At 45.2% G+C, this 18,920-nt stretch overlaps 1 protein-coding gene across 1 annotated transcript in view; it reads left to right on the top strand.

The window, feature by feature from the left end:
* The window catches only part of plxna2 (plexin A2), a 179,012-nt gene that overhangs the window by 73,460 nt on the left and 86,632 nt on the right, over window positions 1-18,920 (top strand). Inside the window, exon 5 of the mRNA XM_068733107.1 lies at window positions 611-745. Within this exon, the coding sequence (XP_068589208.1) occupies window positions 611-745 (135 nt within the window). The remainder of the gene's footprint in view (window positions 1-610; window positions 746-18,920) is intronic.

The raw sequence follows: 18,920 nt of genomic DNA, 5'->3' as shown, positions 1-18,920 counted from the left end.
CCACGCTGCCCCTCAAGATTTACTGCCCTGGTTATATATTTGTCCAACAAGCATCCATAGTGAATAGAGAAGAAACGGGGCCCGTTTGGGTCAGGAGGACCATGCACCTCTAAAAAGTTATTAGAAAGCTTTTCCACTGTTTTTGAAGTTAGGTGGTCTTGGCCTCTTCGAGGCTTTACTGAGGGAATACATCAGTCATCGGGAGAAAGCGCAAAGGAAAACAGAGCTCAGGTTTCACAAAGGTCTAACAATATTAGCTCATAATTCCTAACAGTTGTTGTAACCCCATCCTATATGGAATCTCAAGGGGCTGACATTTACCTCATACCATGATATACAAAGTTAAAAAAGAAAGTATTTGAATGTCAGTTATTATGTCTCTGCCATTTTTAATTATTCACTCTTTCACGATCCAAACAGCCCTCATGGAGTATTTCCACCTACTCCAATCTCCAAGTCGCTGAATGATAATAATAGATTGTTTTGCAAATATTAGTTGACCCACGTCTGACATCCCTTTCAATCATTCTTCGTCTGTTTTTTTTCCACTCCTGCTGTCATACTGGTATAAATAGCAATCATGGACCTGTTTCCATTCTGTGTTCCTCAGATTCGTGTTGACGGGCCGCCTCACGGTGGTGTCCAGTATGAGACGATATCGGTCATCAAGGACGGCAGCCCCGTCCTGCGAGACATGGCTTTCTCCCTCGACCGCAACTACCTCTACGTCATGTCTGAGAGACAGGTAGGTGTTGGAAAACCTTTCTTCACTAAGTGCCCTCTTGCAGGAGAATGGAGGGTTTATGTGTGTGTGTGTGTGTGTGTGTGTGTGTGTGTGTGTGTGTGTGTGTGTGTGTATGTATACAGATATGTTTAAAAGTCAGGAAAAGTGTGTGAATGTGTGTGTGTGCTTCAGCTGGGCCCTAAGATGGCCCTCCTCTCAGCATCATGAGCATCACCACCCTCTGTTAGCTATAAATAACCTGGGTGGCACAGCGGGGAACATCATGACAGCGTTTGATAATGAAGGAGAACAATGAGGGCAGGGAGAAAGAAAGAAACAAGGTAGTGAGAGAGAGAGAGAGAGAGAGAGAGAGAGAGAGAGAGAGAGAGAGAGAGAGATGAAGGGCACTTGCCGGCTGGCTCGCTGAGGCAGAGTGTGAAAGGAAGAGTGATGGGGGAAAGCAGGACAGCTGGAGTAGTGTATGACTTAGAGTAAAGAGAGACACTAAGCAAAAAAAAAAAAAAAGAGACAGAGTGCAAGGTCATCCTATCACACTTCTAATGAAGTGACACAGCATTGCGGGGCGGGTGGGAAGCAGCCGATAGCCGTCAATGCAGCTGACATACTAAGTAGGCAAAAGGCGAGGGCAGGCGAGAATTGGAAGGGGACACGAGGACGGAGTAGGGGGTGAGGAGAGGAAGATACAAAAAAAAAAAAAGGTGAACAGAGGAGGAGAAGTGACTGGAGGAGAGGAGAGGAGGAGCAGCTGCAGGGGAGCGTGGCAGCGCAGCAGCCCAAGAGACAGACGACGTGCGAGGCTGTCAGTGTGAGGTGATAGATTGCAGTCCTCTCTCCTTATCGCTGCTTTTAACACACTCAACAACTAGCTGGCTAGAGCTTACAGGTTAGGGTGGTCAGATGTGGTGTGAAGGAGTTATTTAGGCGATGGTGTCCATTGCTAAGAGAGGAGCAAACAGGTTTATGATAATCTACTGTGTCGTCCTCCCCCCCCCCCCCCTTTAATATCTGTGTCTAACACATAGCTGTGCTGTGTGTGATTTGTTTCAGGGGTTGTTGTTTTTTTTCAAACAATCTGCAAGATTTAGTCAGAAACATTCCTGCTGTGAGAATAAAAATATAACAATGTCAAATGCAATCACATCACCAGTAATAGCTCCATACTTCAGCCGTTATTAGACTCCGGCTGAGATTTGTAGTAGGACAGATATCTGAACAAGTGGTGGGCCAAATTATAAAAAATATGAAATCTCTTGTTTCTTAACATTTACACAGCAGTCAAATCCGCTACATCCACGCACAAACACAATACATGCACAAGTATCTTACAGTGAGAGGATGACTCTGCAGCAATGCGTGACAGATTCCACAAATAAAGACGAGTTTGTATCCAGCCTAAAGTCGGTTTCTCATATTTACTAAATCCTTTATTCCCACTTATTCCGCAGATGAAACAAGCTTTTGATGTTGAGCTCATAACTGCTAGTCATCTGAATGAGAAGTGATGTTGGCAAATATTATTAGTATTCAGCACGTAGACTCCTCTGTCTTGCTCTCGAGGGGTTGGGGAGGATCGAAGAGGACAGACACACACACACACACACACACACGTACTGAAATGCTCTCAACTACTTTGGGGATGTTGCCTTGCATGTTCAAGGATACAACTCGATAGTCACGCGGATTGGGATTTTGTGTGGCCACACTTTCTTTCAGAAATTGGGCAATTTCAACAGAACTATATATTTGTATATATATATATATATATATATTTGTCTAGATGGAACCACACATAATGCATAATATTCAGTGTGACATAACCTCTTTCTACTCGGGGGTGAATTAAGAATATATAGTATTGGGAACCAGATTGCACAATCTACTTTAAAACACACACACACACACACACAGTAGCCACCCTCAAACCAACCCCCTTTGCACTAGCTGTCAGTGACCTTTATCTCATGGTTAGCCTAAATGGCACCTCGAGCTACACTTGGAGTCAGACACACATGACATCACGAGATCCGTCTCGTCTGAGCTCCGCTTGTTCCCATGTGCCTGGTTGATGCCGTCTGAGGCCGAGCGCATGGTGGTGGGAGACGGTAAGAACAAAGGGATGGATGATATCAAACAGAAAGCAGGGCAGATTTGGCTCCGGTTGCATTTCCGACTCTGAATAACAAAGAGGCCCTCTGTGTTTGGCACAGTGGGAAAGAGAGGATACAGAGAGACCAAGAGAGAGAGACAGACATTGAATCAGAGTGAGGGAGAGAGAGAGAGAGAGAGAGAGAGAGAGAGAGAGAGAGAGGGAAAAATTGGGAGAGCGAGAGTAATATTTGCTCAGCGAGGCCATGCTCCACAATCTGGGCTCGCGCTCTCTCCAGTCCTCACACCTGTCTGTGTGTGTGTTGTGGCGAAGCTGGGAGTCGTGGGATGTGCGAGGCCTTTTGTAAACACAAACATGCAGACAGGCACCCACAGGGACACGCTCAAAGCACATGCTCCCTCTGATTTCATTTGCATAGGGCCCGACACAATGCACCGGCTCTTGCAATCACATGTACACTCGCACAAAAAAGAAAACTATAATTACACAGACACATGCGAGCACCATTCTCCCATTCAGTATTCAAATGGAATCTCCATGAGGCTTTCGGAGGCTTTTCATCTAGCCTTATTCTCTCACCCGCAATGTATATATATATATATATATATATATATATATATATATATATAGGTTACACCTACTGCATATGTATAGATATTCTTTCACGCTCTGACACATTCACTGCTAACTCTTTCAGTGCTCTCTCTCTCTCTCTCTCTCTCTCTCTCTCTCTCTCTCTCATTCTCATTTGTTTCTTTCTCACACGCCCACACCAGACACCGATCACTCACTCCCCCCTAACATATTTAATAGCGCCCTGTTTCACATTCGATCCATGGTGCTGCCATGTTACATTGTGCTTTTGTTTTGTAGATATAATGACAATAGCATCAACCATATTAATGATGTGGTGAGATTGACCCAATGCGAGGCAGCGCAGTGGAACTGATGAAAAGACCTGGCTCACTGACTTTCTCTTCTACAGGAGCAGTATGATTGTGTGTGTGTGTGTGTGTGTGTGTGTGTGTGTGTGTGTGTGTGTGTGTGTGTGTGTGTGCGCGATTGCCTTCCTGTAGGTCGCTGTATTATTACTGACAGTCCTGAGATGAGTAACAGCAGGTTTTCATCCCACGATCTTCAGACATCTGTGTGTATCCACTACAGTGCCTCAAAAACATGCTCGTATCATATGTTTGAGTCATGTTGCCTGTGTCTGTGTGCGACTGCTTCTATATTTAGACCAATAACCCAGCGATTTTGGTGCTTTTGCTGGCAAGCGACGCCGGCGGCGAACGCAGTGATGGAGAGGAAAAAGGTCGTAGCTGTTTTGGGAGATTCAGCTGCGCTGCCTCCTCGACTTGTCTTTTCCTCTTTGTCTGCGTCATATGAAATGCCCTCTGAAATGTCTTACATTCTTGAAACACCTCACTGCAGTTAATATTGCATCAAAAGCTGTGGATTTCAAAATGAACGCCACATCTTCCGCTGCTGTAACAAAGCATGCATGGCTACGTTCTACATATGTTTTTTACGTGGTAAAGCACAAGGGGGCTTTAACCTTTATCTGTAAGCCCTACTTTACATACAACCAGAGACGCCGTGCCTACAGCACTACTCCAAAGCCATAGCAATTCCAGTGGAGGATCTAATCAAACAGGTAGAAAGAGTATCCATGTGTGAATGGCAGCTGGAGCAGAGCTAAACCACTGGTGCTTTTGCCAGCTCATGCAAATTCAGTGAGTGTTTGGCCTGGCTTCGTCCCCACCAACTGGAGCCTGTGTCTTTCTCTTTGTCTCTCATTCATTACCCACCACTCCTTTTTTTTTTTTTTTCTCTCTTTCTCATGTTTATTTTAACATTTGTATGCCTGAGAATGCAAGGGCCTCACCTGTTTCTTTCACCTCTGTGATCAGTCCCGTGTCTGTGTGCGTCTGTGTGTGCTGCACTGCATTTTGGGAGCCATTGTACGGATACATACAGTACAAACATGCCGGACGCTGTGGCCCGCATGAGGCCTTTAGCAGCATTTACTCTCTTTGTTGTCGGTTTATCGACACAATGCAGTGCACTGGGATAAATGGCGACAACTACCCCGGTTCTGAAGGGGGTCTTTTGGAGCCTGGATTATCAACATTTTTTTTATGAGGCTTTTTTTCATTCCCTTTGTGGTGTATTGTGCTGTTTTGGCCGCTGGCACCCAGCAGTAGGGAGAGCACTCATCACACACGGTTGAGAATCAGTGACTGCATTATGTCGGTTGCTTTGGTCAGCAGCCAGTACGCAGAGCCCAGGCTATAATGTATTATTCATGGGAAACAATCAAGATTTAACATCTGAAAGGGTTTTGAAGTGATACCTGTGGCGTGGCCTTAGCGCTGCCTGAAAGGGTTTTTGAAAACACCTTAAATAAAGAAAAGGAGAAAAAAAAAAAAAACACACACAGAAAAGGCACACACAACAAAATGTGATGGTTACGTTTCTCATCATGTCTTAATTAAATCTAAAGAAAAGAGGCAGGTGTTGACTTTGTAATTGAGCTGAATGGTTTTCGTAATGTTTTATGGCTGTGGCACACAAGAGTAGATAATAGACCTTAACACACTGGATAGTGTTCCCTGTGAAATAGTGGCCGTCTAATTGCCAGCTCTTTATAAGGATAAGTGTGAAATTCTTGCTAGCATGACCAACTGAGGGATACTGAGCTGGCTTGTAAAACAGACTCGTCTTTCATGGACAGACACACAGTCCTCCCCCTATAGAGGCGTTCAGCCATGTGCTGCTGTCACTCTCCAATACACCCTTGGCTCTTTAGCAAACATTAAACCCCCTCAGCTTCCAATCCTCGTACGCCATCCTTCCTCCCTTACCCAGCTCCATGTATGGAACGGCAACATTACAGCTCACAGATTATCAGAAAAGAAAAGAAGTCTCCTTTTTTTTTTCAAGCCTGGCAATTTCTTCCAGGTGCTCAGCTGTGAAATTTGAAATCCATGCATGGATTCTTTCTTCTTCTTCTTTTTTTTTTTAACCATTTTTTTGTATGAGGCCTTTCCTCAACCTGTTCTCCCTTCAAGAACCCCCTACCTCCTTTCCCTTAGAGTTTCGTAGTTCCACTCCCTCCTTATCCCCCAGAACCTTTGTTTGGATGCTGTGGTTAGATTAGGAGGAAATGGGTTCAGTGGTTATCAAGACGGGAGGAAATGGGATTCATTCACACCTCATCCAGGCTTAGATTAGCTGACATTCTACTGGCTCATCATTATGCAGGACTTTGGTGTGTATGACACGCTGATTTTATGTGTTAATGGCCATGGAACGCATGATGGCTTGTCGCCAGGCCTTCTGCTGTGCACTGTAGGTGCCGCAGCTTGTGCAGACTTTCAAAAAAAGCGACTAGCAGCAGTGTTGGTGTAGAGCCTTTTTGTTTTCCCGGGTTTACTGTTTACACTGTCCGCAACAAGCAGATTGGACTGGCTCATGTCCAGACCACTCATTCAGAGACCTAAGAATGTGTGCATGTTGTGTATTTTTCCTGATGTTTTTTTTTCCTAAAAGCCCAATTCTTATTTTAACCAGAGCTTAGTAGAAGACGCTTACTTTCCTATCTCAAAGAAGAGGAACAATACAATGTTGGGGAGGGAAGCATCCTGGCAAAGATTCAGGTCGAAATAATGGACACAACAGTAGGGCAAACAAAGTCAAAGTGGCACAGGGACAAAAGATTAGTGCTTTGTGTCTACTTTTTCTGAGCCCCTCCTTCCTTTGCACTGTTCAGTTAGTTTGCAGTCAGGGCTGAGTAGCGATGGGGTTTCCGGCGACTACCACAACCTCAACAAGTGTTGCCTTGCTGTCCCTTGACCCTGTGTCGGGCCTCGGGGCAGGCTGTTTAGCTTGCAGCTGCCAGAGAGTGAAGAAGACGAGGGGTTTGACCTTTGACCTTTACCTCTGTGTTTCTTACCAATCTGTCCTTCAGTGACACTCGGACAAAGAGTCCCAATAACTCGACTACCCACCATTACAGGGCCGAAGACAATCAAGAGGCAGCTTTCAGGATGGAAGAGCATTGTGCAGAATTCCGTTTGCACTCCCTTCTCAATCCTTCCCACAATCTTACCCCTGAATGTGAAATGCTTTTCTGCATTCCACAGGGTTTAAGAGATATCTTTAATCTTGTAAGTTCCCTGAATTTTCCCAAATCCCCCGTTGAATCGGTGGTTGGGTTTTAAACCACATGTATTGGAGCTAAGAAAGATATATTGTACCCTAAACAAGCCTTTATTCAGGCCTTCCATTGAGGTCAAATGAGGTGTTATATGGTACAACTGACATACATGGTTACCTGGCATATATGACACTGCCATATATGCCAGGTAACCATAAAGTCTACACCGGTGTTTATATGAGAGGAGTGACTTGAACAAAGGTTCATGCATGAGGAAACTGTGATGCCATGTGTCGACATATGGGCCACACATCTGCATCCCATCCCTCCCTCTCTGATCAAGAGAGAGGAACCGTGGCCACAGCTTACTAGCATCTGTTATTCGATAGACCTCAACAACAGACAAACATCGCCGGGACAGCCCGCTATCAGTCAGACAGCAGACACTGGCCTTGATAGATTGGCTGTCATGTTTTATCTGGGATGTAAGCGCGACGGCTGGGTCAGTTTGGCAACAGTATGGGGTGAGGGCCAGCAAATCAATCGCATGGCCGCTTCCTTACCCAGGTGTTCAGCAGTTGGAAGGGGGGGGGGGGGGGGGGGGGGTTATCGAAGCTGCAGCTAGGAACCTTGGGCTTAGATTCGTCGCTGCTTCCCTGACAGCTTCACTTGATATTGACACTTGGACAAATTAGGATAAATTCTCCTGTCAATACACACATCCAATGTTATTGATGATGCCGTTTAGCTTTTCATTCTGAAGAAGCCACTTTCATCGCTGACCCACTTGTCAAGCTCCCTTTATCTTTAGCTTATATGTGTGTGTGCACCTATTCCTATAGTTAGAGTTTGCGTCTTGTCCAGTTTGAAGTGAATATACTAGTCCGACCGCACATCTCTATTACTTGGTGGTAGCTTACTTGAAGTTAGTTTTTAGTGCCGTTAGTTTTGTTCTCTCACTCCCAGGGCGTCAAATCTCATTTCATTCTATATTTTTGGAAATTTAAGGATTGTATTCTCACTCTGTGTCCAGTCCCATCATCCCCCACTACAATCATTTCAATGTCTGCCTACAAGTGGTTTGTTTTTCAGTCATGTGAAGTCATTGTATCATGTGACTTTGCAGCTGTTGAATGAAAGATTCACTTCTCAAATGATACGGCCTCTTTATGGTAGTTAAATTACGTGCATGTTGCATGTGCCTCATTTCCTGCCTCAATCAGATGTGTCAGAAGGTTTTATGTGGATGCATGTTGACATACACGCTCCATGCGTTTGGTTTATTGTTTGGACATTTTATCTGTTACTGTGCGGTCTCTCAGCATTGTGAGGTCAGGGGCTATGGGAAGTTCAAGGGTTCACTGACTCTGTTCACTAAACCTCAAAGGTCACTCAGCAGGTCAGATAGAGAAGCCCCTCCATTAAATCATGTTTTAATAGCTTCCACCTGCAGGACCACTGTTAGGAAGCTTTTTCTTTCTCATGATGACCGATATGAGTATCCTTACCCCTTTCGGCTATGTTCTAGCCAATGTTTTACATGTCTGAATGTCGAGCCCTGTTTTCTTCCTCTGTGCTTGCCCACCTAACAAAGGCACCTCATTTGCATGAGTCTCTGAGCAGGCATTGTTAATTGACTTAAGCCAGGATTAGTGTTAATCAGGTTTTGTACCCTGGAACCATTGGCCAATCCTAACCTCATTATTTGATAGCAACACACGTCCTGTCAGCCCCCATCAAGCTGTTAATTAATAGAAGCCTGTGCACCCAGGTTCCAGCCTGAGCGCTCTCTTACTTCCCATTTCCCTATCCGTCCATCCATCCGTCCCCCCTCTCCCCCCTCTCCCCCCTCTCCCACCTTCACACCTAAGTCCCCTGCTATATCAGCAAAGGTCAACACCAAGCTAACGCACTGTACGAGCTGTGAATTTGTGTAGCCGCGTGGAGCTCGACATCCACAAATAGAGTCCATAGTGTCAAATCGAGTATGAATGGATTTCAAGACCCACATGAGGGTTTGTTTGTGTCTGGATTTGCCTTCCTGTGTGTGTGTGTGTGTGTGTGTGTGTGTGTGTGTGTGTGTGTGTTTGTCTGCAAACCCCTCAATACCAGCTAAAAACTCACGGCTGTCTCCTCCCACCCCAACCCTCCCCTCCATCTCTCCCACAGGAGTCTCTCACTGGCCCCCTGACATAATATGAGATAATGAGGAAAAGGATACATGATCCTTAGACTCTCTGACACCTCCGTCTCTGTATGTCTGCAGTCTCCCAGAGTTTGCCATTATCCAGCTGACCCACAAACGTAGCCCCTGGAAAAAAAAAAAAAAATCTCATTTTTACATGCAGTCTGCACTTTTGCTACATGGTTGAACCATGCAGAATTCATGGGAGATTCTGCAGAATACATGCAATTATTGCACATTTTTAGAAATGAGCATAGATAGATAGATAGATAGATAGATAGATAGATAGATAGATAGACAGACAGACAGACAGACAGACAGACAGACAGACAGACAGACAGACAGACAGACGTGGTCACTGTTAGGCAGACAATCATCCCTCTAAGCACCTTGAGAAGCAAACCTGTCCGCAAATGTATCCACTTCATATTGCGTTGCTGTGTTTAGAAACTGAATTCAAAGCAACTTCCCTATTGCTTTTCTTTCCTTGCTTCATATCATGTGTTCATAAAATCAACATTGAGAAGGATTAGTGATGATGATTGATTAGTTGTTCCGTCTTCACTTCTATTGCTCCTAAATAAAGCAAAAGTGTTTTTTTTTTTAATCCCGTTAATCAAAGGTTAATCAAGTAAAACACTTGCTGACTAAAATAATCGATAGCTGCAGCCCTAGTTCACATTTGTGTGTCGTACATGTGTTTGCATGCACACTTTGTCACTTTGTGAATGTGAGCCAAAGTAGCCGTCCAGGAGCCATCCTGCCAGAATAATCAGCTCTGTAATTAAGAGCTGCGAGTATGTCAACTGCTGTCATAGACCCCCTTCTCTCTTTCTGTCTCTTTCACTCTCACTGTCTGTCTCCCTCTATAATGGCACTGCATTTGTCTCTTTCCTCCCTGCGCCTATGCAGAATGCTCATGACATTTATTGTGAAACTAATGGCGGTGCTTCAGTCCTCCTAATTGTAGGCTTTAATTGCAATAATTATTTACAAGCCTAATTAGAGCCTAGAGAGTGTCAGGGAGAAACACGAGTGCTGGTTGAAGGAATCACGATGGGTTTGTCAGGAGCCGGGAGAACGGTGCGAAGTGAATGGAGTGGCAATGTTTGGTCTATAATTGGGGGAGGCCATGTCTTCAAGACTCCCTGCCTCTGTCACTCCTGCTTTCGCTGTCTCTTTTAGCTTCTGTCGGTCGCCTTCCTCCTTAGCGCTGAGATGGGGCTGCAATCACCGAGTGAAGTGCGGCGTAGTAGTTTTTGAAGCTGAGCCCACACAGCAGCTGAAAGCAGCAGGCTCGGTCCTCGGCACTGTGGTAAAGGTGTTTATGTATGAGGTCTCGGGCTGACTCTGTAGACTGATCTTTCCTGTTTGAGAGGGGCTGACAGCTCACTTCACTTCACCACCAGCTGCCTTCTAAACGGCTGAATGAGTGTTTGTGTATGTGCACACACGTACATCTTACGTGCATTTGTCCCCGAGTACATTTGTTGCCGTGTGTGTGTGTGTGTGTGTGTCGTAACCTGGGCCTTGGTTCATTTGCTGCGGTTTGGCAGACCTTCAGGAGGTCTTTTCTGCCTGTATGTTTGTGTGTTTTGTTGTGTGATGCAGTCATGCTGCCAGGCCTGCGATATGCTCTTTGTCTGTACTTCACAAGGCCAGTCTTAGCAAACAGGCTACAGCAGGAGAGCTGCTGGTTTTGATAGGCTACACATGGCAGCTCAACCTCTTCGTCTTCTTCTCTCCCTCTCTCTCTCTCTCTCTCTCTCTCTCTCTCTCTCTCTCTCTCTCTCTCTCTCTCTTCTCTCTGTTTGCTGGGGTTTGTGCAACACATTCCCTGATTTTCACCACTTCTTCCCCCCCTTTCATTTCTGTTCTTCCCCTTTCTTCTCTCATGTCAGCGCAACGTCCGATGGGAGGACTCAATCCCACAATACCATTCTCCTCTCCCCTGCGGCTCACTTTGACAAAGCTGTCAGCCTGAGCCCCAGTGATGGATGTAGTATTGTACAGTGCGTGTGTGTGTGTGTGTGTGTGTGTGTGTGTGTGTGTGTGTGTGTGTGTGTGTGTGTGTGTGTGTGTGTGTGTGTGTGTGTGTGTGTGTGTTAGTTACTGCATATTTGAATGTGTTATTTGATGTCTGGTATCTTGTGTTTCAATCTTGCTGGGCAGAAGAATGATCTTCATACGCATGGAAATCTAAATCATCATTTCCTGATGTGTGTGCACAAGTTCCTCTGTTGACTCTTTTTTTGTTGATGTTTTACATCACAATTTGTACATTGCAGACATTATATGGCTGTGTTTTCGGTAAGAAGTAAATGATTTGGTAAAGAGGGACTGTACATGACACATATTACAGAAAATCCTTGCCGCCACTCTGGGCAAAGCTGTACTCACACTCACAGGCAAACATTAATCTATGTCTGCTTGTACATATTCAGACACACATTCAGCTAAAGGAAGAAGATGAATGTGCAAGGATGGATAACATATCTCTAATGCAATATATGAGGAAAAATATTAGAAAGAGCACAGGCTAGATAAGGCCAGTGATTTAAACAGTGCGTCTGCCGACAGCCCGTTGAAATATTACCCTTCTTGCCAACTTGTAAATCGGATATTTGGAGCCAGAAGGATCACATGGCAGTAATAGATAGGGCCTCGGAGTGACGGATGGGGCTGTGCGAGGGATTTTGGATGGAGAAAACTACACAACAGATTTGTGGTGGACAAATATCGTTACCTACACTCTGAATGAAGGCAGCATCCAGGGCTGTTTAAAGTTCACATGTGGAACGGAAAAAAAAAAAAAAAAAGCCAAACAAACACTGTGTGTCTCAGAGGCAAAACGCTTATTTATTTCACACTTCCCAAAAGCAAGTGGGGAGCGGTTAATTTGGCTGCACAGAAGCAGCTGTCTGAGAGTCATGGGATGAGAGGGAGAAAGAGACAGAGGGTGGAGGGAGAAGAGAGACGACGAAGAGAGTGAGACACAAAGGCAGTTTGGGCTCATTATGTTGATTTTTTTTTTCCTTCTTCTGCCAAACAAAAACACCCAGACACTCTTACACACACCACCGGAGATCAGTCACTGCTTTCTTTCTCCTTCTCACCCCGCAGAGTTTCTTCATAGGCAAATCTAATAATTTTCACTCCACTGCAGGAGCGTGTTTGTCCATAGCCCCTGTCTCTCTCTATATATATATATATATATTACTTATGGAATCAAATTGGATTAAATCATATAGGCTGTATTATACGGTCTGAGGAGGTCCTTCAGCCTCAGTAGTACTTGCGGACTCTCATTAACGTATCACGACTGAAGTCCGGTTGAGGGGTAAGATATGAACCTGCATAGCACAGATGTGCATATATGCATGCATGCATTCTTGCTCACACACACACACACACACACACACACACACACACACATGCACACACACATGTGCATACATTATACAAATACACAACCAGTTTGGGATTAGATGAAGTGTCCCTCACCACCTGAGCCTAGTTATCAATGCCCCTCCTCCCTATCTGTCTCTCTTTCATTCATCCAGGCAAAAACACACACGCTTACGCTTATGCAAAAGCAACAGCCCTTAGAGCAGCGGGGTGTAACCAAACCCTTCATTTGTATGTACATCATGTACACTGGCAGAGACGCTCAGACAAAGGGAACAAACATCCTCACATGCATGCACACACACACACACACACACACACACACACACACACGCACACACACGCACACACACTGTTGCACGCACGCACACACACACACGCACAAACACAAAAAAATGTCCACGCTCCCGACATGCACTGTGGAGTCCCTCTGTGGATCAGAATTCATTTCTTTCTGCCTTCCCCTCTAAATCAATACCCCCGTTGGTCAACAGACATCCATAAGTGTGCCAGGGAGGCTTCCTAGCCTTCACACTCTCCCCAAACACACACACACACACACACACACACACGCTCATGCCTGTTGATGTGTGATGGCCTCTGCTGCTTCCTTATTAACTCCTCACATGCTGACTGAAGCATACGCCTCATTACTGGCTGCATTGACAGTCTGGGATCCCGCTGAGAGACACACAGACATGTTGGACTATAAGACAGACAGGCCAGAGATACGCAGAGAGACAAAGAGGTACAGTGAAGTGACAGACTAACGCAGAATGTCACATAGACAGGTGGGTAGAGAAATGGGTTCAGACAGGTAGATTGACAGCCAAGAAAATCAAGTCAAAAAAGGCGAAATTGAATGCGCACAGAAATGCAAAGACATAAGTAAACATACTAATGAGTGAGACAGGTTTATAGACAGACGTTGTGACTTTGACTGCTACAGGTATGGACCGGCCTTGAGATATGGAGTGACAGCTACATGAGGCGTTAAGTGTAAGAGTGACTAAAAGTAACAGCTTGTTAATGTGGTCTCTAAGTATCACTCATAGAAACAAACTCACTTATGTGAAGTTTGCTACATATGCATTTATTTCCCTCAAATGAAGGTTAAGCACACTTGAACTCCATTCTGTCACTACTTCAACGTTTTTACAAAAGTGACTAAAGATTTTCCAACTCACTGCTTATGTTAATGAGTCATATTAGGCCTTGAAGTGGCTACCTTTCTGAGACCCTATACTAAAGCTGTGTGTAGAGTGCTGCAGGGATGACGTGTTTTTTTTTTTTTTAGGCCAACCCGAGAAGTTAGCTTCGCACTGGTTCCCTTGCTGGGATTTTCCTTTGGATTTTGGATTATTGCAGAAAATAAACTCTGTGGCAAACACAGGCTTATGTACTTACACGTTTTGTTCAGCCAGATAATCTTCACAAATGAACACCACTTTTATGATTTTTGAAGCTTTAATCACCTACACAACAGGATGAAAGTACCAAAAAAAAAGAGGCATTTACAGTTTTAAGAAGAGTAGCATCAGTTGAGTTGAGTTCATATATTTAAAAAAAAAAAGGTTCAATCTATTTCAAGCATAATAAACCAGGCTGTGTCATCACGGTATATCAGTGTGTCAATTTTTTATAGCTGTCTTCGCATACGAGTGCACACACTCACACATACACATCTACAAACACTTTCACAGCTCCCTGTTTCCATCTCTTAAATGTCAGTGTGGGCCTTAAACCGGCTGCCAGTGAGCAAGCAGGGTAGAAGGGGGCTGAGAGCTCAAAGTGGTCAGGCAGCATGGATGTAATTCCCTTCCCTTAGCCTCCTGACTGAATTACTGAGCAAAGAGGCCACCTCGACCGGAAACCTGCAAAAGGGGAGCAAACACGGGAGCTCAGGAGAGGGGGGGGGGGGGGAGGGGGGGGGGTGAGAAAAAGCCAGAGAAAGATCCATAGACGTTCACATCCCATCACCAGTATCCATCTTAACATCTTTTAAAACAGGGTTGAAAGGAAAAGAGTTAAGTCTGTGGAGGTATAATTAGCTGTGCTTGACGTTATGCTATTATGTGAAGCTGTTTAATTATGCATAAGCAAATTAATGTCTTTTTTTTTTTGTGCAAGTGTTTCTCTACAGTAAGGTTAATAGTTGGCACATGCATATTAATGTTGGTTATTAGGAGTGAGAAATGACAAAGAAAAAGACACGCAGCTGAAATTCAGATGTCTCACCACACCTTAGCTGTTTTATGAATGTTGTCTTCAGTGGTCTGCAATACATATACACTGTATATATATATATATATATATATATCTATATATATATAATGAAGCCCATACACACACAATCAAATCACACACAAACACCCCCACTTTCCAGGCTAACCTTCTCCTCTGCTCTCCTTTGCCCAAAAAGAGGATTGAAGCCATACATAATTGATACACTCCTAGCTGTATCGACTGGTTGGATTTTTCATCCTCCTCACTGGTCGATTCCCTCACTCCATTATTTCTATGCTTTCGCTCCCTCCGCTGCCTCACATCCCCCTGTGACTCCTCCCTCTAGTCTGTAATAGCTAAACACACACACACACACACACACACACACACACACACACAGAAACAGAGATTAAAAGTCAGACAGCCCCATCTCCCTCCTCCATCTTCCTTATTGCCCGTTGTGCCACTCTGTCTTTAATCCATACAGTTGGCCATCAGTCCTGGGGACACATGCGGAAATCCAATGCCATGTTTGTGCAAGTGTGTCCAAATACGTGACATGGGAGAAGGGACTTTATGTGTTTCTGCACAGCTGTACTGTTTAGGGGGGGAAATGGACACTTACCACTTAAAGCTGAGAGAGGGTCAATAATTTGTTTCAAAATCTTTTTGCGGTTCTTAAATGTACAATGACATTTTTTAAAAACAAACGTGATTTTTTTCTAAATTCCGATGTCCTTACTGCTGTGCTATTTGAGATAAACTAAACCTAGAGTATCACTGGTCGGCCAACTAGTGTGATAATGTCTGCAACATAAAAAGTGTTAACAGTGAATTAATGTGTAAAAAGATGAATATTTCAGTCTTCATAGACAGATGTGTGGGATGGATGTAATAATGGAGGTGTGGGTTTGGGGCAAAACAAACATCACTCCAGAGTATTTTAATCTGCCTTCATTTTATATGAATTCAATTTAGCCACTCTTTGTCACAAAGTAGTAATTCAGCTGGAAATGTACTGAAAGACCAGTGGCGTACGTGTTCTGGCAGGATAGTGCCATGCCATTTGAAATAAGTAGAAGAGCTTGGACTTTAGCCAGAGCAACGAAAAAACACCAGGACTGAGCAAACAAAACACATGAGCGACACCTGCAGAAATCGCTAATGTCTCAGCCACATGAGTCCCACAGCAGACACCCGCAGCAGTGACTGCTCGCCACAAGAAACGTCGTGACGAAAACATTGAACCGCATTATCAGTTACGCACTTAGCGTTGAAACACAATGGCCAGTTCGGCTCCAGAGTTCAAACCGAGGTCAGAAGGCACACGCCTGACCTGTTCTTCGCCTTCTCTTCCTGCCTGGCAGTTTGTCTCCTACCAGTCTGTTACTTCTGATGAGCTGCCAGGGACCAGGTCTGCCCGGGTCTGAGGGGGTACATGGGGGTGATGCCCTAATAAGAGGTGGAGGGGGGGGCGCGTGTTGTCGGGCTACCGATGCTCATTGGCAATGGGGATTTGGAAACAGCGGTTGTGCTTGATTAAACTGCGATAGCGAGATATCCACCATAGTCAAGTAACAATTCAGAGATAGTTAGTGTACCTGCCGCCCCCCCCCCTCCTCCCCCCTTCTTTCATTCTGACTTTAAACCCAGCCTGTGTGGTGCTGTTGCTGTTTTCAATTGACCCAAATCTAGGAGCTCAGGCCAAATCCAATAAAGAAAATGAATGTGTGCGTGTGCGTGTGTGTGTGCCTCTGTGTGTGTGTTTTCTCTTTGTGTGTGTGAATAGACAGAGAGAACTAAGGAAGAGATGGGCTGAGAGAGCCGGCTGTGACAATAAAGGTTAAAAGCTCCCATTTTCACACCAAATCATTTTTTGGAGTATATGCGAGATGGCTGTTTGTAGATGAGGCGAGCTGTATCATTTCATTTTGCCTCTGCTTTTTCCTCCCGCTAAGGTTTAGCCTCCTTAAAATCAATGAATAATATTTACTCTGAACGCTATCTCCTGTACTTTAAAATCAGTTACTCTGAAAACCATCCCAGTAAAACAGGTTATGACCTTCGAAGAACACACAATGGTAGTGTGTATCCCGTTGAATTATCCTAACTCCCATTTATCCAGAACCTATCCCGCATTCGTGCTGTAGACAGTTCTGTAATAAAAGTTATACAGTGGAGGAAAATCAATATTGTGTATTTCTACACAAAAAACTTGTCAGGGAGGCCTCTGACATCTGTAACAAGAACAACAACAAAGACACATATTCTAAAAGCAATATGCCTTCAAGCCAGGAACAGAGCTGCAGATTTCAACGGCTCGTCTCCGGGGAATGAAGGTCATAGTTTTTAGTTTTTTGTATGCAAGTGATGAGGAGGATGTTTATGTGCAGCTATTATGTGCACATGTGGTTGTAATGAATTACTTTTACACATTTGCTCTTGGAATGTGGAATGTTTAAGCTGTCATCAAAGCTCCCAGCTGTTGTGGTGTCTTTGCACAGTCCACTCAAGGCCTCCAAGGGATCAGCACCGGAGCTACCCACAACAACCACACGCATGTCCCCCCGCTCGGTCCTTAATCGAGCCAGGTGTAATTGGGGCGAGTCTCGAGGACTGGTTGTCCTTGGACCAGCCACAACACTTCAACAGAACCCCTCACCTCTCTGCTCAGGGCCAGCCAGGCATAGGATGAATATTGATGACTGGGCTGAACCACTCACTGACCTCCAAGTCTAAGACAGCCACAAAAAAAAAAACTAGAAAAGTAATTTGTTCTCATTTTCATCCCTGTAAAACAAGTTGAACAAAGTCAGAGGGGTAAGACAGCCCTAGCATTTTTAATGCACAGTTGAGTTTTTGTTTCTGTGTGAGAATGCTACTCCCCGTGGGCGGATGTCAACAGGCCGGATGAGATGGCTCTGCCACATAACTACAGAGCGGATTTGTTTGGGTCTTAGAGAGTATAGTGGGAGGATTTTGTGCATTGAGGAACCAGAAAGACGAGGGGAGAGCGAGAACGAGACGGGGGGGGGAGATGTGGCCGCTGTCCTTAGGAGGAGCCTCAGTGGGATTACTAGAGCAGCTTAACGAGCGGCCGTCCTTGTGGAGCTAGTCTGGACACAGGAACCACTGGCGGCCGGGTCACTGTGGGACTAACGGACTCCGGGACTTGTAGATTCCATTGCTTTTCATTCATTCAGCAGCAAGTATTTGCTCTGCTTTTGTCCCTTTGTCCCCTTTGTCATTAAGCCCGCTCAAACACACACACACACACACCCTCCCATGCCCCCCCCCCCCCCCCCCCCCCCCCCCCCTCTCTGCTGGAATGGGTATTGTGTTCATGATCGATGTGCCTCATTCCAGTGACGTGGTAGCCTGGCTAACTCTCATTAAAAATGGATAGGGTGTAGGGGAGCCGCCAGTGTGTGTGTGTGTGTGTGTGTGTGTGTGTGTGTGTGTGTGTGTGTGTGTGTGTGTGTGTGTGTGTGTGTGTGTCTGTGTGTGTGTGTCTGTGTGTGTGTCTCTATACATGTTTAAATAGAGGTGTAGGTGGCAGGAAGTCCCAGAGGTGCCAGCTGTTTACCGCGCACTGCTGAAGGTTTCGAAGGTTGGAGGGAGAGGTGGTGGTGGATGTGGGGGTGTTCCTGAGGTCAGAGCCAGACCTGTTGCCCTGGCAACCACTTGCAAAATAGCTTCCTCTGAATTAGTGGTGACGGTGGGATTTTTCTCTTTCTGCTGCTTTCTTTCTCGCTCAGCATGGCGAAGCACATCTGGCACCGCAGAGACCATGGGTCTCATCAGAGCACAAAACAATGGGCCGCTTCCACTCTGCTCTGTCCTCCTTTTATCCCTTTTTTTTCCCCTCAGCCCCCCCCCCCGGTCTTCTTTTCCTATCCTGCCCCTGTGCCGCCATCCATCACAGAGATGCAGTAAGCATGGCTGGGTCTCAGGGCAGCAGGATAGAGGAGCTGAAATGGAGCTTCCATTCACAGGTGGCCAAAAACAGCATTGGAAATTATTTGCAGTTAGAATCTTTTCATCCGGCGTATTTTTCTTTTAATGCTTCGAAGGCAGTAGCATGTTT

The sequence above is a fragment of the Cebidichthys violaceus genome, unplaced genomic scaffold (genome assembly GCF_023349555.1).
Source record: "Cebidichthys violaceus isolate CVI_PGR_0920_01 unplaced genomic scaffold, fCebVio1.0.p SCAF_6, whole genome shotgun sequence".
NCBI lineage: Eukaryota > Metazoa > Chordata > Actinopteri > Perciformes > Stichaeidae > Cebidichthys > Cebidichthys violaceus.
This window is presented reverse-complemented; position numbering and strand designations above follow the sequence as displayed.